The 25594-nt window shown below is 51.5% G+C and overlaps 1 protein-coding gene across 1 annotated transcript; it reads right to left on the bottom strand.

The window, feature by feature from the left end:
- Positions 1 to 23873: 23873 nt before the first annotated feature.
- Positions 23874 to 24854, bottom strand: LOC311166018 (olfactory receptor 14J1-like; the record flags this gene model as incomplete). The annotated part of the gene is made up of 1 exon (XM_084227510.1): positions 23874 to 24854. One exon carries the CDS (start codon positions 24852 to 24854, stop codon positions 23874 to 23876), a length of 981 nt encoding a protein of 326 aa, XP_084083636.1.
- Positions 24855 to 25594: the final 740 nt, after the last annotated feature.

Raw genomic sequence — 25594 nt, 5'->3', positions numbered from 1 at the left:
AGATGATATACTCAGGAAATTGTTGCCAAACAGGTTCTAACACCCAAGCGACATAAATTTGGCACATCACAGGGCAATTTCTCATGCCTTGGGGAAGGCAGGTCCATTCATCCCTTTTGTAGGGTTCTGCCTTATTGATAGATGGAACAGCAAAAGGAAAATGGCTTGTGTCATTGAGATGGAAGGGAATGCTGAAAAAACAATCTTTGAGATCAACGATCAATAGATTCCATGGGTCAGGTATCATAGTAGGAGACAAAAGACCAGGTTGCAAGGCACCCATACATAACATTACTGCATTAACAGCACGTTAAGCCATGTAACAACCTCCATTTCCCACTCTTTTTCAGGATGACAAAAATTTGAGTGCTCCACACTCTAGTGGATGGTTTTATGTGCCCTTCCTCTAGCTGTTCTTGCACTAATTGTTGAACCATGGGCAGCTTTTCCTTTGACAGCGGCCACTGCTCAATCCACTCAGGCTGATTAGTAGCCCAGCTAATTTTGAGGATTGGCTGCCCCCCAGTGGCCACTGCTAAAAAGGCTGTGTGACAATGGTGGCTTTTAACTGGCTTAACAGATCCCTACCAAACAAACCTAGTAAAGTACCGGGGGTGGCATGACATAAGGCCTTGTAGATGCATTTACTCCATCTAGGAAAGTAAAGGTAATTACATCTTTGCTCATTTGAGTTGCATGTGTTCCCCCAATACCTGCAATGCCTAAAGTAGGGTTGACCAATGCCCAGTCTTTTGGCCCTATTGTGTTTGAAATGATGGTTACATCTGCTCCAGTGTCGCATGTGAGTTTTTCAGTAATAGAATTGCCATTAGGATGTGTCAGGGTTACCTGTTTGTCTGGTTTACCTCTTGTGATGTCCATGGCCCAATAGACTTCTGGGTTACCTGCGGAACCAAAGCTTCCTGTTCCCCACTCTTTGTTGCCTGTACAGGGGAGACAAGACTTAAAAGGAACAAGCTGAGCAATTTGTGAACCTTTGGGAACAGATACAGGAGGGAAAAATGTTCTAACCATAATTTTAACAACCCCTTGATAGTCCGCATGAATACTCCCAGGGATTACATCCAATCCCTTTCTACTGGCAGATGATCTCCCTAACAGAAAAGCACTAAGCCCACCCCCCAAGGGTCCTTTTACATTGGTGTCTATCAGGTGCAAAGCAGAGTCCATGGTGGTCACGTCTACTGCGGTTTCCATGTCCACTCTGTCACTTCCAGCTGTTGATGATCTGAGTGAGTAAAGTCCCCCTCCTCCTCCATGGTGGGAGGCTGAGCTATCCAGGCAGCTCTCCTTACTTGTTTTTGCACGTGAGGAGAAAATGTGTTGGCAAGGCCATTTCCCTGGAAACAACATTCTTTAGTATTGTGGTTATCTTTTCTGCAGATAGAACAAAATATTTTCATAGCTGCAAAGCAACACTGACTCCTAACATGTCCGATTTTACTACATCCAAAGCACTTAATGTTCTTTCCTTCTGCTCTCTTTTCCAGTTTAGAAAGCAGTGGTTTTACTGCATCCTGTACTGCATCAGCTACATAGGCTGATCTTTGCCTTTCTGTAGTTCTAGCCATCAGTTCCAGCATTTCTGTGATATCAGCTGCCTTCTTTAATGTACCCAAAATCTGCTGAGTTTTATCATTAGCATTGTCAAAAGCCAGCATATTAAACATTTTCACCTTTGTGTCTGAATCCAAATCAGGATGATCCTTAATGGCTTCATGCACTCTGTCCTCATTCTCTCCTTGGTGAATTTGTGTTAAAGCCTTGGTGTGTAACCCATCTGGAAGTGCAAGGATAGCATTCTAGGCTAGTTGTTGGCTCTTCTGTAAAACTTCATCAATGCTCCTAGCCTGCCCAGGGCCCTTTGCCAAGTAACTGTCAGCTGTTAAACCATACAGAGGATCACCCTGTGCCCAAGGTTTTGCTGCTTCCTGGACACACTTTTCCTCCCAGCTTTTATGGAACATCACTTGCTGGTGGGGGGGCATTACAAGTCTTATCAGGGTATGCACATCAGCTGGAATAAATGTGTTAGAGGTAAAAATATACTGCAGCAGTGACTGTGCAAGCTGGGATTTTAAGCCAAATTGTTAGGTTGCATTTCTTACCCTCTCTAAAATCTTCCAATCGAAAGGTTCCCAAACTCTACCTGCAGCATTAGTTACTACAGGAAAAGCCTGTATATCATTTGTGAGAAAAGTCCCTTCTACAATAGCTTCTCTAATAACTCCCTGCCACTTGTGTTTCTGTGCTGCTTCTATTTCAGGGTCACATTCCAATTCTAACTCCACATTCTTTACAGCATGAGAGGGAAGATTTTGTTTAACCGGCTCGGATGCTGGCTCAAAGACAAAATGAGAGGGTGGTAACCGCTTTCCTGATTGTCTGTCCGAACCCACAATCATCAGTACATCCATTTTTTCAAAACAATAATCTCTTTTGGGGACAACTGGATCCTTTTGTTGAATTACCAATTTTTGCAAATTGTCCACTAGAGATCTTAAATCCTCTTCAACAGAAGTCTTATTCATAACAATACCTCCTTCCTTATCCTTTCCAGCATGTTCAGTCTCTAAGTTACTCTTATCAGCAATTTTTTCACCTTGAGTAAAACTGTCCTTTGTTCTGCAGACTAACAAGCCTGAAGAGGTTTTTTCACTGCAAGTACAAGTTTCCTTTGGTCTGCAGGCCAACACCTGTGAAGAGGCAGCAGCTTCCTCTTTCTCACTAGGAGCTGGAGGTGCAGTTGGTGTAATGCTCGATTCTGAGCTGAGGGGTTGCGGGCTGTGCGAGGGAATATCAAAGGCTGTAGAAAACAGTGGCTGAATTCAGGACACCAGGAATGCCTGAGGCTTATCTGGCTCAGAGGCAAGGGCAGCACAAGCTAAAGCAGCAGCTTTCCTTTCTGCCTTTAAGGCCTGTAAAACTTCCATGACGGTCTTCCACAAAGTAGCATACTTAGATGCCTCTTTTGCCTCATTCCCCCTGGATGCAATGCAGTACCACAACCTTCGCCCCACAGCTTCCCATGTCAAAATCTCAAAAGCAGCCTGTGCTCCTGCTATGAGATTATGTTCCCAAGCCCATTGTAACAGTCCCTTCAAATTGGAAGCATCATACTTATGTTCTCTCTTAGAGAGGATATGTTGGAGGAGTTTCTGAACACCTTCGCTTTCATGTTCAGACCCCATCTCCTCCCCAGCCACTCACCTTGATCAGGGTGAGATTCAAGACATCTACAATTGGAGCTGCAGTAACCTTTTCCTCTCACTGGGGCAGTGAGGATACTTTCAACCGGCTTCTCCGCTCCTCGAAGGCTGGCTCCTATCCTCTGCACAGCAGCCAAATTGCCATCCTGGAGTCCCTCTCAGGGTTGCCCGCGATCTCCACCAGAAATGTGTTGGAAAATAGCGGGATGCAGAGGTTCAGGGACATCACCCCATAACCAATATGACCCAGTGAAGCCAAATTTATTATCCATAAAAAGACTATATTTATAATAATTCTTCATTTCTTCATCTCTTCATTTTAGAGCAGCTGTGTCTATGTCCTTCCTGTTGCTCCCAGATATCCTCCTACAGCAGTTCACTGGTCATTCCAACGCATCTCCCTTGAATTGCTTCATGCTTTGAGCTTTCAGAAGTTTAAACAACACCTTACTCAGCATCCTAGGTGTATTTTTATCTTTTCTATGAGCTCTTTTTAAGCCTTTGTCTAAAATCTTTCCTGAATGGCAATCCCATGTGGATGGTGGACATGTCAGATGCTGCTGGGATGTCAAAGGAGCTGAGGGAAGGGCTTGGATGACTATTAAATTTTATCATTGTCACATTTTTTATGTTGGCCAGGAATAAAAACGTTTCTGCGCCTCTGAGTCTTAGCAGTTCCTCAAAGGACACAAACCTGATGAGTTTTGGTTCTCACTCCAGTGGCTGCACTTGGACCTCTCTCCAGAGCCAGAGCAGAGCTCCCTTGTCCCAGAAAGTCCCTGGCAATGCAGGGATGAAGGAAACAGGACAGGCTGTGGGGATCAGGGGCAGGACAGAGCCAGGGAGAAGAATGACTGTTGCATTTGATGGAGCTGTGCCTTCCCTTGGCTCTGTTGGGTGACAAGAAATGAACATCCCTCTGTGTCTTGGGCAGCTCCTTCTGCAGGGAAAGCAGGTGGGAGTTGGAGCCAAGGAGCTGAAAGCTGCAGGTGCAGCCTGGGCTGGAGAGAGCTCAGATTTGCACAAAGGCTGCTCGGAGTGCCAGGCCTTGGATGGGGGAAATGGTGGGGAGAGGGTTGGGGCAGGGTCTGAATTATTGTCAGCCATGAAGGGTCTTGATTTTCATATCCATTCAAACGGCATGAGGAGGTACTTGGATTCAGTGTCAATTGGAGATTGCACATATCCATGTATTAACAGGAAGAAAAACCTAAGCAGAGCCTAAAAAATCTTTTCTCACTGTCTTTTTAAATATGATCTAATCAGTTTGAATGCACCTCAAGCCTCTGGAGCAGTAAAATTCAGCAGCAGCCTCCAAGCTGCTGAGGATGTCAGCAGCCCCCACTGAGGCCGTACCTGCTCAGAGCCCGTGGGGGAATGGGCAGACAAGGAGAGTGTCCCTGGGGCTGGGCAAGCAGCACTCAGAGGCACCAGTGGCTCCAGCTGGGAAATGGAGTGTGGAATGTGGCTGGGAAAGCCCTGCCTGGGCTGTGCCAAGCAGGACAGACAAGCCCTGGCTCCCATCCCCCAAACAATTCTCTCAACAAGAGATTTTGAAGGAATTACAGTTGTTTGTGTCCTCTGAGTTGGATGTACTGGAGAAATACCTACAAGAGATTCTCAGGAGCTCAAGACAACCTAAGAGCCTTTACTGGGAACTTTAGAAAATCAGAGAAATTTTGGCAGATGGTTTAATATGATAGTCAATCAACAAAAAACACTTTGAAAAGCATTAACTTGGCCCATTCAACTTCAGAAACTCTAAGCCCATTCAATTTTAAGCCAGTCAAAATTTGAAAGGAGCCCCAAATAGAAGAAGTAGACACAGAAAGAGAGAAAGACAAATAAGATACAGAGAAGCACCTAGACCTGGATTCCAGAGTTGTTCAGGTGGGAATTCCAAGAAGAGGTAGGGTCAAGATGTGTTCTTGCCTTGTGGTCAGCCTTGTGGTCACCCTTGGTCTTCCTGGGGCCTTCTCCCTAGCTGGGACTTGGGGTCATTTGGTCACTCAGGAGCTGGGCTGGGGGCTTCAGAGTTGGGTGTGAGGCATTGCCTGGGGTGTGCCAGGGACTGGCAGACACTGCTGGGCTGGGATGGGGCTCTGGGGGGGTTGGGGTTCCAGGGCAGGGCAGTGCTGGGGTCACAGGAGAGGGCAAGGCTGGACTTTCCCCTTCGTCCCCAACACATGAAATATTTTGAGCCAAGATCTCCTCCAGTTTGTCGCAACAGGCAATATGGGAGATGGAACTCAAATTTGGCCATGGGCACCTGGCCATGAAGGACAGTTCTTTCCCATAAAAAGGAAAGCACAGAGCCCCCGTGTTTCAGCAGCAGAAGAGAAGAGAGCCTCAACATGCCAAGGTCAGCTGGATCAGTCAGGTGGCCCATGAGAGGCCAAATCAGTCAGACCTGTTTTATGTTCCCTTGGTTTTATGGGGCCCTGAGGTGTCACAAGGTCACCTTGCTTCCATGGGGTTCCACAGGGTCGCAATGGCCCTTAAGATCCTTAAGACTCCACAGTGTCACAAAGGTCCCAAGGATTCCATGAGGCCTTGCAGTGTCACAATGGTCTCTGTGGTACCCCAGGCCCCACAATATCACCTGACTCCTCTGTTCCATGAGCCCTGCAATGTCACAATGGAGCTTTGGACCCTGGGGGTTTGCTGTGTCACAATGGTCTCCTTTGGCTCCACAGTGTCACAATGGACCACTGATGACATGAGGCCCTGAAGTGTCACCCTGGAGCTTTGGTTCCATGCAGCCCTGCAGTGTCACAAAGGCCTCTTGGTTTCACCAGGCCCCACAATATCACAATGGTCCTCTTGGTTCTGTGGGGATCTGGGTCACAATGGTCTCACTGGTTCCATGAGGCCTCACAGTGTCACAATGCTTTGCTTCTTCCATGGAGCCTCATAGTGTCACAATGGTCTCCACAATTCCATGACTCCCCTGAGTGTCACAATGGTCTCTGTGATTCCATGGTGCCCCTCAGTGTCACAATGGCCCCTTGGTTCCATGAGGCTGTGAAGTGTCTTAATTGTCTTTGCATGGTTCCATGAAGCCTTGCAATGTCACAATGGACCTTTGGTTCCATGGGAGTCTCACAGTGTCACAATGGCCCCTTGGTTCCATGACACCCCAAAGTGTCACAATTGTCTCCATGGTTCCATGAGGCCCCACAGTGTCACAATGGAGCCTTGGTTTGATGGGGCCTCTCAGTGTCACAATGATCCCTACATTCCATGGAGCCACACAGCGTCAGTACAGTCCCCTTGGTTCCATGAGCCCAGCAATGTCACAGTGCTCTCCATGATTCCATGAGGCCCCACAGTGTCACAAGGCTCCCTTGGTTCCATGGCCCTGTGCTGCTGCATTCCCCCCTCCCCTTCTCAGGCCACCCTGCCAGCTGAGAAATGCTCCTTGGGCCTCGGCCTTGGCCAACAGCCCCTGGGCTCAGCTCCTCTGCAGCTCATCACAAACACTGTCTACTCCAGGCACTGCTGCTGCCCAAACAGCTCCTGCTTCCTTTAGGAGCAGCCCTGGGAGATGTTTCTGTTCCCTCAGTGGCACAACATCCCTGTTCTCACACTGCCAAAGAAAGCTGCTGATGCCAAGTGTGGCCAGGATGAGCCATTGCTGGGACTGAAGCCCCTCTCGTGGGGCCCTGCAAACAGCGCTCCAAAAGGAGCCCTTGGAGCTCTCCTGGGCCAGCGACTCCCTCTGAGTGGGGCCTCTCCCAGCCGGGAACTCTCCCGTTTGCTGCACTCGGGGATCCCAAACAACCACAGAGCCTGGGCCGATCCCCCCACTCCTCCAGGCTCAGCCCTTCACCTGCTGGGGAGATGCCAAAGCATCAGCAAGGGAGCATTCCCTGCCCTCAGGGGAATTTCTCCCAGGTGCCTTGCACTGACTCTTGGTGTCTGTGTGCACACAGGAGTGCCTGTGCTGTGGAAATGTGGCAGAAATGCTGCTCTCTGAGGGGTTTGAGTGCCCTGGATAGCTGAGTCAGTCAGATATCCAGATATCAGTAAGTAACATAAAGTCACAAGGTCTTAGCTAACTTAAATGCTGTTAAAAGTCTTTCCTTTGCTAAGCTGTTATGTTTACTATAAGTTATAAGCCAAGTTAAATATTGTTATGCGTTATTCCACTGTTAAATCATTAAGTCATAGGTTGCAAGTTAGATTAAATAGAGTTAATAGCTGTTCTTTTGCTAAATTGTGAAGTTGAAGGTATCAGTTAAGGTTAAGGTGTAAGTTTAGTCCTGTAAAGTTTGAGCTCTGTTAAGCTTTTAGGCCATATTCCTTTCATCCTTGCCCTCACAGTCCTTTTGTCACACATACACACGGCAACAGTTCTTGGTACATTTCTGGTTTGATTGCCTGAAATTTGGTTGGTTTTGTTGTTGCTTTGTTTCCTTTCTGTGCCTACAGTGTCCAGTCAGGAGCAGAGTGACTCTTGCTAAGGAACTTTGTGCTGCTGTCCCTTAATATTAAATCTGGTTTTTCCTGATCCCTTGCCAGGGATTTTTTCAGTGCTCTCAAGCCCTCATTCATAACAGGGTGAAGGAGCCCTGGCCCAGGCTCTGGCCCTGGGGAACACGGGGACGCTCCCAGGGGGTCCCTGTCCCCCTGTCCCACCCCCAGTGCCCCGGCCCCCCGTCCCCGTGTCAGGCTCTGGGGTCGATCTCGTGGAACATCCTCTGGGGGAGGCTGTGGCGCCAGGGGCAGGGGGACCCAGGGGGACAGGGGACCCTGCTGTGCACGAGCAGGGTTGGACTGCTCTGGGGGGAACTGTGAGGGGGGACAGGGCAGAGTGACCTCCCCAGTGACCTCACACAGACATCTCTGTGACCTCTCAGAACCTGTAATGTCACACAGCCCCTGTGATGTCACACAGCCATCGTGATGTCACAGCCCGCTCTGGGATGTCACACAGCACCCTTGTGATGTCACAGAGCCAACTCTGGGATGTCACCCTGAAATGCCATGCAGCTGCAATGTGATGTCACTGAAGACTCTTTGATGTCACAAAGTCACCCTGTGAGTTCACTGTCTGTTCTGTGATGTCACAGTGATGTCACAGTGATGTCACAGCCAGATGTGTGGTGTCACAACCTCCTCCATGATGTCACCAAACCCTCTCTATGATGTCATACTGCCACTCTGTAATGGCACAGCACAGACTTTCACCTCAGCCTTCTCTATGATGTCATACAGCCATGCCATGATGTCACAGCCTTCTTTGGGATGTCACACACAGTCCCCTCTATGATGCTGTAGCTGCTCAGTGACCTAACACAACAAACTCTGGGATGTCATAGCCCAATTTTTGACCTCACACAGCCCACTCTGGGCTGTCACACAGCCCCTTGCTGACATCACAGCTGCTCTGTGCCTCCATGACACAGCCACAGAGGTGCTGCTGTGACACAGCCCCCTCTGGGACATGCCACAGCCCCTGGCAGTGCTGAGCCCCTGTGAGCTCTGTCTGTGCCCTGCTGGTGTCCCTGAGGTGCCCTGGCCGTGCCCCAGCCCTGCTGGGCTGTGCACAGGAGCTGCTCCTGGCCAGAGCTGTCTCTCTGCAGCGCTGCCCCTGCCAGGAGCTGCCTCTGTGCCAGGAGCTCGGCCCAGCTCAGCAGCACAGACACAGCACCAGGACTTTAATCACCCTCTGGGGCTTTGGTGATCTTTGCATCAGAAAGTTAGTCCCTCAGAAAGGGCTCCAAAAATTTCCCAAGAACTCAAAGTTAAATTGAAACACTGAAGTTTCTTGTATTTTAAATAGATCCCTGTTAGGCACAAGACTGACAAAGTGTCCCCAGGTTCCAGCTAGAGCAGAACAGTGGAGGCAGTGATGACAGCTGGGGACAAGCAAGGCAAAGGTGTCTCTGGTGCTGAGCAAACCTGGATGTGTTTCAGGAATGCAAAGGGCCAAGGCCTGAGCCCCAGTCCCTGCCAAGGCAGATCCTGTCCCTCCCTCCTTTCTCAGGGCTCTTCCAGGGATGTGCACTGGGATGTGGGGATGTGCAGTGCCAAGGGCAGGACCATGGGGTGGCCCCTGCCAGGCTGCTGAGCAGGGACAAGGAGGCAATGAGGCCCCAGGGCTGCAAGGGTCACCTGTCCCCTCGTGGCCCCAGGGCCAGCAGCCATGGCCAAAGTGCTGCAGGAGTTGGCTCTGTCAGGGCCTTGCAGCTGCTGCCCATCCCTGTGCCCTGTGCAGCCCAGGCTGTCCTACGGTGTCCCTGCCCTGCACCTCTGTCCCTGCAGGCTGTCGTCATCCCCCGGCTGCCCCACCTGGCTGGCCCCTTCCTTTGCTGACAGCTCTGCCTCCTGCCTGCCTCTGCCTGCCGACACAAAGCCTTGGGCTGCTCCAGGCTCCTTCCGTGGAACGTGCTGCACCACAGCCCTGCCCTGGCAGGGAAATTCCTTTCTCCTGGTGTCCAGTCTGGGCCTCCCCAGCTGCCCTCGGCATTAATTTTTTCTTTGTCTGGCTGTTCTCTACTACATCCAAAGGATCCACCATTTCTGAAACCCCCCTTCAATCCTTCTCAGGGTTCTCCTCTGCTGTCCTCAGCCTCCACCCCACTGAGCCCAGAGCTCCTGTGTCCCTATAGAGTGGTCAAGTGCTTGAGGCCAAGAGCACCTGGACAAGGGGGACAGTTCTTTCCTACAGGAAGGAAGCCACAGAACCCCAGGGTTTGAAGGCAGATGAGAGGCAGTCACCAGAGGCCAAGGCAAGCCAGATCTGTCTGTCCTTGCAGCTTTTGTCTGAAAGCAACCTTTGGATATATGGAGAGTTTTGGGGGTGGAATTCCATTTTAGCCATGGGTTCCTGGACTGGAATGACAGTTCTCCATAGGAAGGAAAGGGTGGAGCCCCAGTGTTTCAAAGGCTGATTAGAGGCAGCCCCAAGGAGGCCAAGGCCAGCCAGACCTGTTGTCATGGAAGAATCCTTGGACAGACACAATTTTGGAGGCCAAACCCCACTTCTGTCTATGGGCATCTGGACAAGAAGGACAGTTCTTTTCCATAGGAAGGAAAGTACGCATTCCCAGAGTTTCAAAGGCAGATGAGAGCTGGCCCTCTGGAAGCCAAGGTGTCACCCTGTTTTTTTGAGATTTTCTAGAAGGCCTTCTGATATTGACATTCTTGCGAAGAATTTTCTCACACACTTTCTGTAAACAACTCATTGTTTTTGCATTCCTCTATGGAGGAGGAGAGAGTTGATGGACTGTTGGCTAAACCAGTGTCTGTGGAGAGGTGGCACTGTCACCCTCCAATCCACTGTCACTTTTGTAAAACTATAAATGATGGAGTCAGAAAATAAACGGCCCTCTTTTTCCTTCACCTGGAGAGCGGTGTGTGTGCGTGTGTTCTTTCGTGTCCTACAGCAACACCAAGGGAACCTGGACAGTCCTGGCAGCTTTTGTCTGGGAGCTATGCTTGGATGTAAGGAATTTCAGAGGCAGATTATCAATTTTGGCCATGAATGCCTGGACTTGAAACATTATTTTTTCCATGAGAAGAAAAGCACAGGCCTCCAGTGTTTTGAAAGCAGATGAGAGGTGGCCCCCAGGAGGCCAAGGGCAGGACAGAGTGGGTTGTGTGAGGTCACAGATTGGGCTATGACATCACAGAGGTTATTGTGACAGGTCATTGGGCAGCTACAGCATCATTGATGGGATTCTGTGACACCACAGAGCAAGCTGTGACATCATGGCATGGCTGCATTACATCATAGAGCAGGCTGTGAGATGAAAGTGTGTGCTGTGCCATTTCAGAGTGGGAGTATGACAACACAGAGAGAGCTTTGTTACATCACTGAGGGGGTTGTGACATCACACAGCTGACTGTGACAAAATAGAGTAGAGCCATGGAGCAGATTCTGCCATCATAGAGGGTGGCTCTGTGACATCAGAGAGTGGGTTATGACATCAGTGGGTGGCGGTGTAACATCATAGAGCAGGCTATGAAATCACAGAACAGACTGTGATGTCACAGGATGACTTTGTGTCCTCCCAGAGTCTTCTGTGGCATCACAGACCAGCTGTAGGACATCACAGAGTTATATCCCAGCACAGATCCTGTGATATCACGAAGGAGCTTTGTGACATCACTGAGCAGGCTGTGACATCACAGAGCAGCTGTGTGTGATCACGGATTCTCCTATGATATCACAGAGTAGGCTCTGTGACATCATAGGCAGGACATCTTAGAATGGATTCTGTCATCACAGGCTATGTCTGTGACATCACAGAAGGGCTGTGACATCACAGACCAGGTTGGGACATCATATAATGGCTGTGTTACATCACAACATTAATTGTGACATCATAACAAGGGCTGTGAAATCACAGGAGGCTGTAAGACATCACAGGGTGACTATATGACATCATAGGGGGCAGTGTGACATCACAGGGGCAGTGTGACCTCACAGGGGGCTGTCTGAGGTCACAGAGATGGCTGTGTGAACTCACAGGTACTGTGTGACATCACAGGGGCTGTCTGAGGTCACTGGGGAGTCATTCTGCCCTGACCCCCCTCACAGTTCCCCTTAGAGCAGTCCAACCCTGCTCGTGCACAGTGGGGTCCCCTCTGCCCCCTGGGTCCCCCTGCCCCTGGTGCCACAGCCTCCCCCAGAGGATGTTCCACGAGATCGATCCCAGAGCCTGACACGGGGATGGGGGGCCGGGGGCCCTGGGGGGTGGGACAGGGGAACAGGGACCCCCCGGCAGCGTCCCCGTGTCCCCCAGGGCCAGAGCCTGGGCCAGGGCTCCTTCACCCTGTTATGAACGAGGGCTTGAGAGTGCAGAAAATCCATGGCAAGGGATCAGCAAAACCCAGATTTAATTTTAAGGGACAGCAGCACAAAGTTCCTTAGCAAGAGTCACTCTGCTCCTGACTGGATACTTCAGGCACACCAAAGAAACAAAGCAACAAAAAAACCAAACAAAATCCAGGCAATCAAACCAGAAATGAACTGTGAACTGGGGCTTTCCTTCCTATGGAAAAGAACTGTCCTTCTACAGATGCCCATGAAATTTGGGGTTGACCTCCAACATTCCCTATTGTGTCAGACTGGAGGAGATTGTTGGCTCTAAACATTTCATGTGTGGGGGAGGAAGTGCCACCTTGCCCTGCCCTGGAACCCCAGCACTGCCCTGCCCTGGAACCCCAATCCCCCCAGAGCCTCTATCCCAGCCCAGCAGTGCCTGCCAGTCCCTGGCACAGCACAGGCAATGCTCCACAGCCACATCTAGAGCCCCCAGCCCAGCTCCTGAGGGACAAACTGAGCCCAAGTCCCACCTGGGGGAAGGGCCCAGGATGACCAAGGGGTATTTAAGGCTGACCACAAGGCAAGAACACATCTTGACCCTACCTCCTCTTGGAATTTCCATCTGAACACTGCTGGAATTAAGGAGTTGGTAGCTGTGTGTGTGCTTCTCTGTATCTTTTTGGTCTTTCTCTCTTTCTGTGTCTTCTTCTTCTAATTCTCTCCCATTGCAAATTTTGAATAACTTTAAAATTTAACAGACTACGAGTTTGCGAAATTGAATGGGAAAACTTAATGCGTTGAGAAGTATTTTTTGGTTAGTGAATGTTGTATTAAACCTTTTGCCAAGTTTCTCTAATTTTATGAAATTGCTATTAAAGGCTATTTTGTTGTTTTGAGCTCCTGGGAATCTCTTATCAGTATTCTCCAGTGCATCCAACTCATAGGACACAAGCAATTGTAATTCCTTTTAAATCTCTCTTTGAGAGAATTATTTGGGGGATGGGGGTCCGTGCTTTTCTGTTGTGCTTGGCACAGCCCAGGCAGGGCTTTCCCAGCCACATTCCACACTCCATTTCCCAGCTGGAGCCGCTGGTGCCTCTGAGTTGTGCTGCCCCAGCCCCAGGGATGCTCTCCTTGTCTGCCCATTCCTCCACGAGCTCTGGGCAGGGATGGCCTCAGTGGGGGCTGCTGACATCCTCAGCAACTTGGAGGCTGCTGCTGAATTTCCCTGCTCCAGAGGCTTGTTCAGCCTTCAGCTCTTCAGTGCAGGAATTCAGTGTCCCAGGGCTCATTAACATTCAGACCACCTTAACAAGCCAAGCCTCTGGGAATAATTTAAAAAAGTTTCCAAATGCTTTGTGGTTCATTAGACAGATTTCAATAGTGTATTCAAACAGAATATATTCTTTTTAAAAAGACAGTGAAAAAACATTTCTTAGGTCCTGTTTAGTTTTTTTTCCCCTATTAATAAATTGATATGTGCAATCTCCGACTGACACTGAAACCAAGTACCTCCTCATGCAGTTTGAATAGATATGAAAATCAAGACCCTTCATGGCTGACAATCAATCAGACTCTGTCCCTACTCCCACCCCCCCCATTTCCCCTATCCAAGCCCTGACACTCAGAGCAGCCTTGTGCAAATCTGAGCTGCCTCCAGCCCAGGCTGCACCTGCAGCTTTCAGCTCCTTGGCTCCAACTCCCACCTGCTTTCCTTGGAGAAGGAGCTGCCCGAGACACAGAGGGATGTTCATTTCTTGTCAGCCAACAAAGCCAAGGGGAGGCACAGCTCCATCAAATGCAAAAGTCATTCTTCTCCCTGGCTCTGCCCTGCCCCTGATCCTCCCAACCTGTCCTGTTTCCTTCATCCCTCCTTTGCCAGGGACTTTCTGGGACAAGGGAGCTCGGCTCTGGGGTGAAGGGAGGTGCCAGTGCCACCACTGGAGTGGGAGCCACAACTCATCAGGTTTGTGTCTTTTGAGTGACCAGGAACTGGTGGGACTCAGAAGCACAGAAAGTTTCTCTCCATGGCCAACAGACCACAGTTGAACAGGACACAATTCAATAACAATCTTGCTCTTCCCTGAGCTATATGCAACGCCCCAGCAGCATCTGATGAGTCCACCATCCACAAGTGATGTGCATACTAAAATTAATTTTATACAAATGTGGTTCTGTGATAGATATAAGCACAATTAGTCTCGTATCAGGATGATCATCCTGGAGTGGGGGCAAAACAGCTCCAACAATTCCCAATTTGCAAAGCTGTCAGTGGTGGATGGAGAAGGGAGGTCAAGCTGCTCTTGGTGTTGAGGAAATGCTGAAACCAGCCTGACTGATTTCATCTCCTCCTGTCCTGGCTGATCTCCCCCCTTTTCCCCTTCCACCCATTGGCTTTTGTCTCCTATCAGGTCCCCGGTGAAGAGCCTGGCTCTGTGTTCTCGATCACCTTCTCACTAGCACTGCCAGGCTGGGATGAGGAGCCCCTCAGCCTTCCCTGCTCTGGGCTGGAACAGCCCAGCTCCCTCAGCTTCTGCTCACAGCCCAAGGGCTCCAGCCCCACCTTGGAGGCCCTTCCCAGACCCTGCTCCAGCTGCCAGACATCTTTCCTGGCCTGGGCAACCAAACCACGCCACAGTGACCTGGATAATCCCCATCCTTGATGCCCTGGTCACACAGCCCAGGCCCCTTGTCCCCATATCAGTCTCTGGGGTGGATCCTGTGGAACATCCTTTGGTGGAGGCTGTGGCTCCAGGTGGGCTGGGGGGATACCGGGGGACAGGAAACCTGCTGGGCATGAGCAGCACTGGATTTGTTGGGAGAAACTGTGAGGGGGAGCTGGGGCAGAGTGACCAACCCAGTGACCTCACACAGCCCTGCTGGGATGTCACACAGCCCCTCTGGGATGTCACAGCCAACTCTGTGATGTCATAGTCTGCTCTGTGATGTCAGACCTCTTCCCTGTGATGTCACAGCTGGCTCTGTGATGTCACAGAAGCAGTCTATGATGTCATAGCTTTTCGATGACCACATATAACCCACTCTGTGATGTCACAGCCGTTACCAGATGATAAATTGTCTGCACCAGGTGAGCTGACACCTGGAGCTTGTTCTCCTAAACCCCAGGCCTATGGAAACCACACAATGCCCATTGTGTGAGGAGGGGAACTGGAAGTTCACCAGCCTCAGTGTCCTGCCAGCTCAGCCAGGCCCACTGGAACATTGGGATCCACAACCACAGGGACCACCAGAGAAACCCCCAGGACAGAAGAACACATGGGTAAAGGGGAGGGGAAATATGTTAATGATTTTGGGGAAATGATTATCCATCTGTGTGTTTAGTCCAGGACTATCAATGAATATGCATGCAAAATACAAAATATAAATAGAAACTTTCATGCATTCAGCATGCAGGGCTTTGGGAGGAGTTATCCCCCATGCATCCAGCTGGATAAAGAATGCTGCTGCTTAATGCTTCATTGGTGTTAAGGAGTTTTCTGTTTTACTGAATTTTTGGTGACGCTCAACACTCCCACTCCCGAGGAAAACTGTGTCTCCTGATGTTCACAAACAGAGAAGGGCTGGTGGCAGATGTGGGGCTTGGAGGCTGCCTGGGGCACAATGACCATGAAATAATCAAGTTTTCCATGTTCTATGAAAGAAGGAGGGGCAGCAACAAAACTTCTACATTGGAATTGGGAAGGGCAGATTTTGGCCTGTTTAGGATGCAGATTTGGAGAGTACCAAATCAGGTACTGGTTTTTTTAAGGGAAACAGCCCTTAAAAACAAAGGGGTCCAGGAAGGATGGACAAGAAAATAATCTTAAGGGGGAAGGAGCAGCCTGTCCCAGTGTGGCAAAAGATGAGCTGGTGAGGAAAATGACTGTCCTGGCTGCCCATGGAGCTTTTGTTGGAACTCAGGGAAAAAAAGAGGTTGCATCACCTTGGAACAGAAGATCAGGAAACTTAAGAAGTGTTTAAGGATATTGTTAGGTCACGCAGAAAGAAAATTTGAGAGGTGAAAACTCAATTAGAGCTTAACCTGGCCACTTCTGTGAAAAATAATAGAAAATTATTCTATTAAAAAATAATAGCAAAATATTGAATAAGGAGAGCCTTTACTCTCTATTGGATGCAGTGGAGAATATAGTAACTAAAGAGAAGGAAAAGGCTGAGTTACTTAATACCTTGTCTGTCTTAATTTTCAATATTAGGACAGGTTGTGCTCAGGACAAGTGTTCTCCTGAGATGGTAGATGGGCACAGGGAGCAGAACAGCCTCCTGTAATCCAGGAGGAAGAAGCTGGTGACCTGCTGAGCCACCCAGATGCTCACAGATGTATGGGATTGGATGGGCTCCATCCTAGGGGGATGAGGGAGGTGGTGCATGAGCTCCCCAAGCTGCTCTCCATCATTTTCCATCAGTCCTGGCTCAGCAGTGAGGTCCCAGAGGACTGGAGGTGCCAGAGTGACCCCATCCCCAAGAAGGGCTGGAAGGAGGATCTGGGGAACTCCAGGCCTGTCAGCCTGACCTCAGTGCCTGGCAAGGAAATGGAACAGATCACCTTGAGTGCCATCCCAGGGCACCCACAGGATGGCCGAGGGGTAAAAGCCAGCCAGCGTGGATTTCAATGTCTGCATTGATGATCTGGATGAGGGGAGTGAGTCCATCATCAACAAAATTGTAGATGACACCAAGCTGGGTGTGAGTGTAGATCTGCTGGAGGGTAGGAGGGCTCTGGACAGAGGCCTGGACATGCTGGATCCTGGGACCAAATCCAACAAGGTCAGGATTAACAAGTCCAAGCACCAGGTTTGCCCTTTGGCCACAACAAGCCCTGCAGCATTACAGGCTGGGGACAGAGTGGCTGGACAGCAGCCAGGCAGAAAGGGACCTGCAGGGACTGATGGACAGCAGGCTGGACATGAGGCAGCAGTGGGCCCAGGTGGCCAAGAAGGCCAATGGCTCCTGGCCTGGATCAGGAATGGTGTGGCCAGCAGGAGCAGGGCAGTGATTCTTCCCCTGTGCTTGGAACTGGTTGGGCAGCACCTCGAATGCTGTGTCCAGTTCTGGGGCCCCAATTTAGGAAGGACATGGAGGGGCTGGAGTGTGTCCAGAGAAGGGAGACAAGTCTGGGGAGGGGTCTGGAACACAAGTCCTGCGAGGAGCAGCTGAGGGAGCTGGGGTTGTTTATCCTGGAGAAGAGGACGTTCAGCGGAGACAAGGCAGTGGCAAGGCACAGGTTGGACTTGATGATCTTCAAGGCCTTTTCCAGCCTGGCTGATTCTGTGATTCTCTGAAACCACCATTGGAGCAGTTGCAGGATGAGCCCTGGGCCTCCTCTTCAGAAGCTCCAGCAGCCCAGGTCCGTCAGCTTCTCCTGCCAGGCCCAAAGCCCATCCTGTCAGTCCTGCAGAGCCTCTGCAGCTCCTCCTCATTGCCCAGAACAGGGAGCGCCACAGCCAGACACAGCAGCCCAGATGTGCCCCCCTGGCCTGTGGTGCCTCTGGCAAGGGAGCAGCACGAGGCACTGCAGGAGCCTGCAGACAATTCCTGCAGTACTTGTAGGATGATCCTGCTCCCCAAGGTACATTCCCATGGTGCCAAGTCAGGAACTGCAATGGGGAGTGGGGCCAGAGAGGAAAGGGCAAACAGGGATGGGCTGTTTGCAGGGGAGGGAGCAGGGGTGGGTGGACAGAGGAAGAAATTTGTATCAGGAAGAGTAAAGGAAGCAAAGGTGAAGCAAAGGAAATGCTCAGGGCAGTTTGGGGGTGGCTGCCAGGCAGCCCTAGCTCTGAACAACAGCGTCTGCAGTGGGACAGGAAAGTCCCAGCTGATGGGAACAAACTTTCTGGCTGACTGCCGAGGCCAGGACAAAGCTGAGTGGTTTCCCTGCTGTTCCCCAGCCCTTGCTGGCCCCAGGGGCTGATGGCATTTGTGCTTCCCTCAGGTTCATGTCCCCATACCAACAGCATGGGGGTGCTCCTGCCTGCTCTGTGCAATGCAAACAGGGACCCTGCTGGGCATGAACAGCACAGGACTTGTTGGGAGAAACTGTGAGGGGGAGCTGGGGCGGACCTCACACAGCCCTGCTGGGATGTCACACAGCCCCTCTGTGATGTCACAGCCTGCTCGGTGATGTCACAACCCGCTCTGTGATGTCACAACCCATTCTCTAATGTCACACAGCTGGTCTCTGATGTCACAGCCAAATCTGTGATGTTATAGTCTGCTCTGTGATGTCAGACCTCTGCCCTGTGATGTCACAGCTGGCCTTATGATGTCACAGATGCAGGCTATGATATCATAGGTCTCAATGACCTCACACAACCCACTCTGAAATGTCATAGCCCTCTCTGTGACCTCATGTTTCCAGATGGTACATTTTCTACACCAGGTAAGCTGACACCTGGAGCCTGTTCTCCAAAACTTCAGGCCTATGGAAACAACAAAATGCCGATTGTTTGAGAAGGGGAACTGGAAGTTCACCAGCCTCAGTGTCCTGCCAGCTCAGCCAGGCCCACTGGAACATTGAGGTCCATGACCACCAGGGACCACCAGAGAGACCCCAGGACACAAGAGTGCATGGGTAAAGGGGAGGGGAAATATGTTAATGATTTTGGGGAAATTTTTATCATATGTATGTTTAGTCCAGGACAATCAATGAATATGTGTGCAAAATACAGAATATAAACAGAAACTTTCCTGCACTCAGCATGCACAGCTTTGGGAGGAGCTTTCCCCCGTGCATCCAGCTGAATAAAGAATGCTGCTTTGTAATGCTACCTTGGTGTTAAGGAGTTTTCCTTTTACCGAATTTTTGGTAACGCTCCCACTCCCAAGGAAAGCTCTGTCTCCTGCTGTTCACAAACAGAGAAGGGCTGGTGGCAGATGTGGGGCTTGGAGGCTGCCTGGGGCACAATGACCATGAAATAATCAAGTTTTCCATGTTGTGTGAAATAAGGAGGGGCAGCAACAAAACTTCTACACTGGAATTAGGAAGGGCAGACTTTGGCCTGTTTAGGATGCAGATTTGGGGAGCACTGAATCAGGTATTGATTTTTTAAAGGAAAACAGCCCTTAAAAACAAAGGGGTCCATGAAGGATGGACACATCTCAAGAAATTAATCTTAAGGGGCAAAAAGCAGCCTGTCCCACTGTGGCAAAAGATGAGCTGGTGAGGAAAATGACTAGCTAGGCTGCCCATGGAACCTTTGTGGAGAACTCAGGGGAAAAAAGGACTGGCAACTAAGAAAGTGTTTAAGGATGTCATTACAGAAAGAAAAGTTGAGAGGTGAAAGCTCAATTTAAACTTAACCTGGCCGCTTCTGTGAAAAAAAAAAAAAAGTTTTAATAAAAAAATGTATAGCAAAAGGAGGGAGAAGGAGAACCTCTACTCTTTTTTGGATGCGGTGGAGAATATAGTAACTAAAGACAAGGACAAGGATAAGCTACCTAACATCTTGTTTGTCTTGATTATTAATATTGGGACAGGTTGTCCTCAGGACAGCTGTTCTCCTGAGCTGGTAGATGGGCACAGGGAGCAGAACAGCCCCTGTAATCCAGGAGGAAGCAGCTGGTGACCTGCTGAGCCACTCAGATGCTCACAGGTGTGTGGGTCAGATGGGATCCATCTCAGGGGGATGAGGGAGGTGGTGGATGAGCTCCCCAAGCTGCTCTCCATCATTTACCATCAGTCCTGGCTCAGCAGGGAGGTTCCAGAAGACTGGAGGTGCCAGGGTGACCCCATCCCCAAGAAGGGCTGGAAGGAGGATCTGGGGAACTCCAGGCCTGTCAGCCTGACCGGGGTGCCTGGCAAGGAAATGGAACAGATCACCTTGAGTGCCATCCCAGGGCACCCACAGGATGGCCAAGGGATCAGAGCCAGCCAGTGCGGATTTAGGAGGGGCAGGTCCTGCCTGACCAACCTGGTCTCCTTTTATGACAAGGTGACCCACCTGTGGATGTGGAAAGGCTCTGGATGTTGTGTGCCTTTGACACAGTAAGCCAGAGAATTCCCTGGAAAAGCTGCAGCCCATAGGTTGGACATGTTCACCCTTCCCGGGTAAAGAGCTGGCTGGAGGCTGGGCCCAGAGAGTGATGGGGATGGTGCTGCATCCATTGCATGTCCAGTCTCCAGTGGTGTCTCCCCAGGGTCTGTGTTGGGCCCAGTGCTTTTAAAATCTTCATTGACAATGTGGATGAGAAGACTGAGCCCACTATTAACAAGTTTGCAGATGACACCAAGCTGGGTGTGAGTGTGGATCTGCTGGAGGGTAAGAGGGCTCTGCACAAGGCTCTGGACCAGCTTCATCCAGGGACCAAACCCAACCAGGTGAGGTTTAACAAGTCCAAGTGCCAGGTCCTGCACTTTGGCCACAACAACCCCTGCAGCACTCCAGGCTGGGGACAGAGTGGCTGGACAGCAGCCAGGCAGAAAGGGACCGGCAGGGAATTATGGACAGCAGGCTGGACATGAGGGAGCAGTGTGCCCAGGTGGCCAAGAAGGCCAATGGCTCCTGGTCTGGCTCAGGAATGGTGTGGCCAGCAGGAGCAGGGCAGTGATTCTTCTCCAGTGCTCAGGGACACTGCTTGGGCAGCACCTCGAGTGCTGCGTCCAGTTCTAGGCCCCCAATTTAGGAAGGACATGGAGGGACTGGAGTGTATTCAGAGAAGGGCAACAAGGCTGGAGAGGGGTCTGTGACATAAGTCCTGTGAGGAGTGGCTGAGAGAGCTGGGGTTGTTTATCCTGGAGAAAAGGATGCTCAGGGGAGACCTCATCACTCTCTACAACTCCCTGACAGGAGGGTGCAGCCAGATGGGGGTCAGGCTCTTTTCCAAGGGAACAGTGACAGGACAAGAGCACAGAGGCTTCAGCTGCACCTGGGAAAGTTAAGCCTGGACGTTAGGAAATATTCTTCACACAAAGTATGATCGGGCATTGGAATGGGCTGCCTGGGAAGACGAGCGTTTAAGGAAAGACTGGATGTGGCACTCAGTGCAATGGCCTGGGTGACAAGGTGGTGTTGGGTCTCAGGTTGGACTTGATGCACTCCAAGGTGTTTTGCAGCCTGGTTGATTCTCTGATGATTGTGAAACTGCAGGGCCCTGGGGAAGCAAGGGGCCATTGTGACACTGCACAATGTGGGGACAGTGCTGCAGGGCCTGGTGGCACTAAGAGGTACATGGTGACACTGTGTACGACATGGCAGAAGAGAGCCAAGGGGCCATGGTGACACTGTGGGCCTGAATGGAAACAAGGAGTCCATTGTGACAGTCTGGGTCCTGGTGGAACCACAGAGGCCACTGTGACCCTGCGAGGCCTTGTGGAACCATGCAGAGCATTGTTACAGAGCAGGACCTGGTGTCATGATGGGTCCATTGTGACACTGCAGGCCCCCCAGAACCAGGGGGCCAGTGCTGCTCCTCAGGGCCTCCTGGAATGAAGGAAACATGTTTGACACTGTTGTGGCTATTGGGACCAAGAGACCATTGCGACACTGTGGAACCAAGGAGAGCATTGCTGCACTGCCAAACCTCATGGAACCAAGGATCAACTGTGACCCTGCAGGGACTTGTGGGACCAAGGGCCATTGTGACACTGTAGGGCCTAAAGATCCAAGGGACTTTGTGACACCAAGGGGTCCCATGGAACCAAAGGGACACTGTGACACTGGGAGGCCTCAAGGAATTGTGGAGAGCATTGGGACACTCTGGGACCTCATGGAACTGTGGTAATACCATGCTGGGTGCAAGTGTAGATCTGCTGGAGGGTACAAGGGCTCTGCACAGGGCTCTGGACAGGCTGGATCCAGGGTCCAAACCCAACAAGGTGAGGTTTAACAAGTCCAAGTGCCAGGTCCTGCACTTTGGCCACAACAACCCCTGCAGCACTACAGGCTGGGAACAGAGTGGCTGGACAGCAGCCAGGCAGAAAGGGACCTGCAGGGACTGATGGACAGCAGGCTGGACATGAGGCAGCAGTGTGCCCAGGTGGCTAAGAAGGCCAATGGCTCCTGGCCTTGGTCAGGAACAGTGAGGCCAGCAGGAGCAGGACAGTGATTCTTCCCCTGTGATCAGCACTGGCTGGGCAACACCTCGAGTGCTGTGTCCAAATCTGGGCCCCCAATTTAGGAAGGACATGGAGGGACTGAGTGTCCAGAGAAGGTCAACAAGGCTGGTGAGGGGTCTGGAACACAAGAGCTGTGAGGACTATCTGAGGGAGCTGGGGAGAAGCGGAGGCTCAGGGTGACAAGGCGGTGTCAGGGCACAGGCTGGACTTGATGATCTCCAATCTCTTTTCTAACCTTCCTGATTCTGTGATTCTCTGAAAGCACCCTTGCAGCTGTTGCAGGATGAGCCCTGGGCCTCCTCTGCAGAAGCTCCAGCAGCCCAGGTCCCTCAGCTTCTCCTGCCAGCCCCAAAGCCCATCCTGTCAGTCCCGCAGAGCCTCTGCAGCTCCTCCTCATTGCCCAGAACAGGAAGCCCCACAGCCAGACACAGCAGGCCAGATGTGCCCTACTGGCCTGTGGTGCCTATGGCAAGGGAGCAGCACCAGGCACTGCAGGAGCCTGCAGACAATTCCTGCAGCACTTGTAGGATGATCCTGCTGCCCAAGGGATGTTCCCATGGTGCCAAGTCAGGAACTGCAATGGGGAGTGGGGCCAGAGAGGGAAGGGCAAACAGGGATGGGCTGTTTGCAGGGAAGGGAACAGGGGTGGGAAAGAAGAAGAAATCTGAACCAGGGGAGAGGAAAGAAAACCAAGGTGCAGCCAAGGAAATGCTCAGGGCAGTTTGGGGGTGGCTGCTAGGCAGCCCTGGCTCTGAGCAACAGTGTCTGCAGTGGGAGAGGAAACTCCCAGCTGATCAGAACAAACTTGTTCTGGCTAACTGCAGAGGCCAGGACAAAGCTGAGTGGTTTCCCTGGTGTCTCTCAGCCCTTGCTGACCCCAGGCGCTGATGGCATTTGTGCTCCCTCAGGTTCATATCCCCACAGCAACATCATGGGGGTGCTCCCCCCTGCTCTGTGCAATGCACTGCTCAGGGGCTCCTGAGCCAGTGCTGCCATGTCTGTGCCTGCAAGGATGGGGCACCTGTGTGAGCTGGGGGAGAGGCCAGGGCTTCAGAGGGGGGATGTTGTTGGCAGCTCCATGAGGACACTCTGGGACGCTGCCCATGGCTGTCCAGTGCACTGGATCAGCCCCTGCTCTACTGCTCTTTCCTATCTCCCCCAGGGCCCTTGCAGAGCACCAGCCATGCTGTTTGCCCCCAGCTTGCCCACGGCCACCCTGGGGCTGCTCACAGGTGTTTTCTGTGCTCAGCATTGGCCTGGGCATGTTCTTGAGAGAGCCTGGGCAAGGAGCCTGGAGCCCCCAGGTCCTGGCCTGAGGCATCAGCGCTGCTGCAGCAGTGCCCATGGCCTGTCCCTGCTGCAGCCGCCCTGGCACTGCCACCCCCAGGACTGTGCCTGGCCCTGAGAGCACTCAAGACCTACAGCAACACCAGGGCCACCAGGGCAGTGGAGCAGGGCCACCGGAGCAGCTCTGGCAACACAAAATTCTGCTGCTGCTGGGCACAGCTGCTGTGCCAGCACTGATCAGCCCTGAGCTCTGCACACAGACATTGCTGCTGCAGCTCCAGAGAAGGCAACAAAAGGGCATTTCTGCAGAAAGCTCTGGTGGGAGATCCTTTGGTTCATTTAGAGCCACTGAGAGCACAGCCCCTCATTGACACAATCTGTGGCCTCAGGGAAGGTGGAGAGAAAGAAAATGAGAAATGGCACAAATATTGACATTTCTTTGTGGACAAGATTATAAAAGGAAAACAAATAAATAGGACCTCCAAAATGAGACCAAGAAGAAGTATCATAGATGAATTTTATTACAAGTGATATGCAGAAATTGGCCAGCAGTTTGATGTTCCTTAAATAATTCAGTCGTCAGTGCCCACACTGCAGCCTTGAGCTCCTTGTTCCTCAGGCTGTAGATGAGGGGGTTCAGGGCTGGAGGCACCACCGAGTACAGAACTGACAGGGCCAGATCCAGGGATGGGGAGGACATGGAGGGGGGCTTCAGGTGAGCAAATGTGGCAGTGCTGAAGAACAAAGAGAGCACGGCCAGGTGAGGGAGGCAGGTGGAAAAGGCTTTGTGCCGTCCCTGCTCTGAGGGGATCCTCAGGACAGCCCTGAAGATCTGCACATAGGAGAAAACAATGAACACAAAACAGCCAAATGCCAAACATACACTAACAGCAAGAAGCCCAAGTTCCGTAAGATTGGATTTGGAGCAGGAGAGCTTGAGGATCTGTGGGATTTCACAGAAGAACTGGCCCAGGGCATTGCCATGGCACAGGGGCAGGGAAAATGTATTGGCCGTGTGCAGCAGTGAATAGAGAAAGGCACTGGCCCAGGCAGCTGCTGCCATGTGGGCACAAGCTCTGCTGTCCAGGAGGGTCCCGTAGTGCAGGGGTTTGCAGATGGACACGTAGCGGTCATAGCACATGATGGTCAGGAGGGAAAGCTCTGTTGCAGTGCAGAAAACAAAAAAAAAAACTTGGGCAGTGCAACCAGCATAGGAGATGGTCCTGGTGCCCCAGAGGAAATTGTGCATGGCTTTGGGGACAGTGGTGCCGATGGAGCCCAGGTCAGTGAGGGCCAGGTTGAGCAGGAAGAAAAACATGGGTGTGTGCCAGTGGTGGCCGCAGGCTATGGCACTGATGATGAGGCCGTTGCCCAGGAGGGCAGCCAGGGAGATGCCCAGCAAGAGGCAGAAGTGCAGGAGCTGCAGCTGCCGCGTGTCTGCCAATGCCAGCAGGAGGAAGTGGCTGATGGAGCTGCTGTTGGACATTTGCTGTGGCTGCACATGGGGACCTGTTCATGGAGAAAGGACAGTGACAAGTTAGGAGAGGCTGGTTTGAGCCAAATCTGGGCCATTCCTTTCAGACTGTCCCGCTGGGACTCACCTAGCCTTGTTCCTGCTCTGGGAAAACCTTCACCCAGGTCCCTGCCTGAGCTCCAGCTGTGCTGGCTGAGTGTGCCAGGAGCAGCCAGGTCTGTGTATGAGGGCTCTCGAGGAGCCATCCCTGCCCCTCTGCCCTGGGTTTGTGGCCCTGGGGCAGGGGGACAAAGCTGCGTATTCAGCATTTGTCAGGGGAATCACTCCTAATGCAGAAAGGCTTGGTAGCATCTGCAATGCCAATTCTAAACGAAATAGATACCAGGAGTTTATTTAAGGATTGTTTTCCTGCCCACACATCATCCCTGACTCTCTGAGGTCAGATATCCCCAGCATTTCTGCTGCACTCAGAGCTTGCCACTGAGAGATGGGAGAGTAAAAAGGATTCCCTGTGGCTGAGGGAAGGTGAGGGGCTTGATGGGCTTGTTCCCAGCTGCCCTGGCTTTGCACCTTTGGCTGCAATCAGAGCACAATCACACTCCTGGGTGACCCTGGGATAAACCAGACCCTGCCCAGAGCAGAGGGATCCCTCAATGTCTCACTCTCTCCAAAGGTCTCTGGGCAAGGTCTCAGCACCCCCGGTGCCAAGGACACTCCCGGCTCCCTTGGCAAACGCAACAGCATTTCCTCAG

This window comes from Fringilla coelebs, assembly GCF_963513975.1.
Source record: "Fringilla coelebs genome assembly, contig: SCAFFOLD_32, whole genome shotgun sequence".
Classification (NCBI taxonomy): Eukaryota; Metazoa; Chordata; class Aves; order Passeriformes; family Fringillidae; genus Fringilla; species Fringilla coelebs.
The sequence above is the reverse complement of the archived record's forward strand: the minus strand, read 5'-3'. Positions and strand labels throughout refer to the sequence as shown.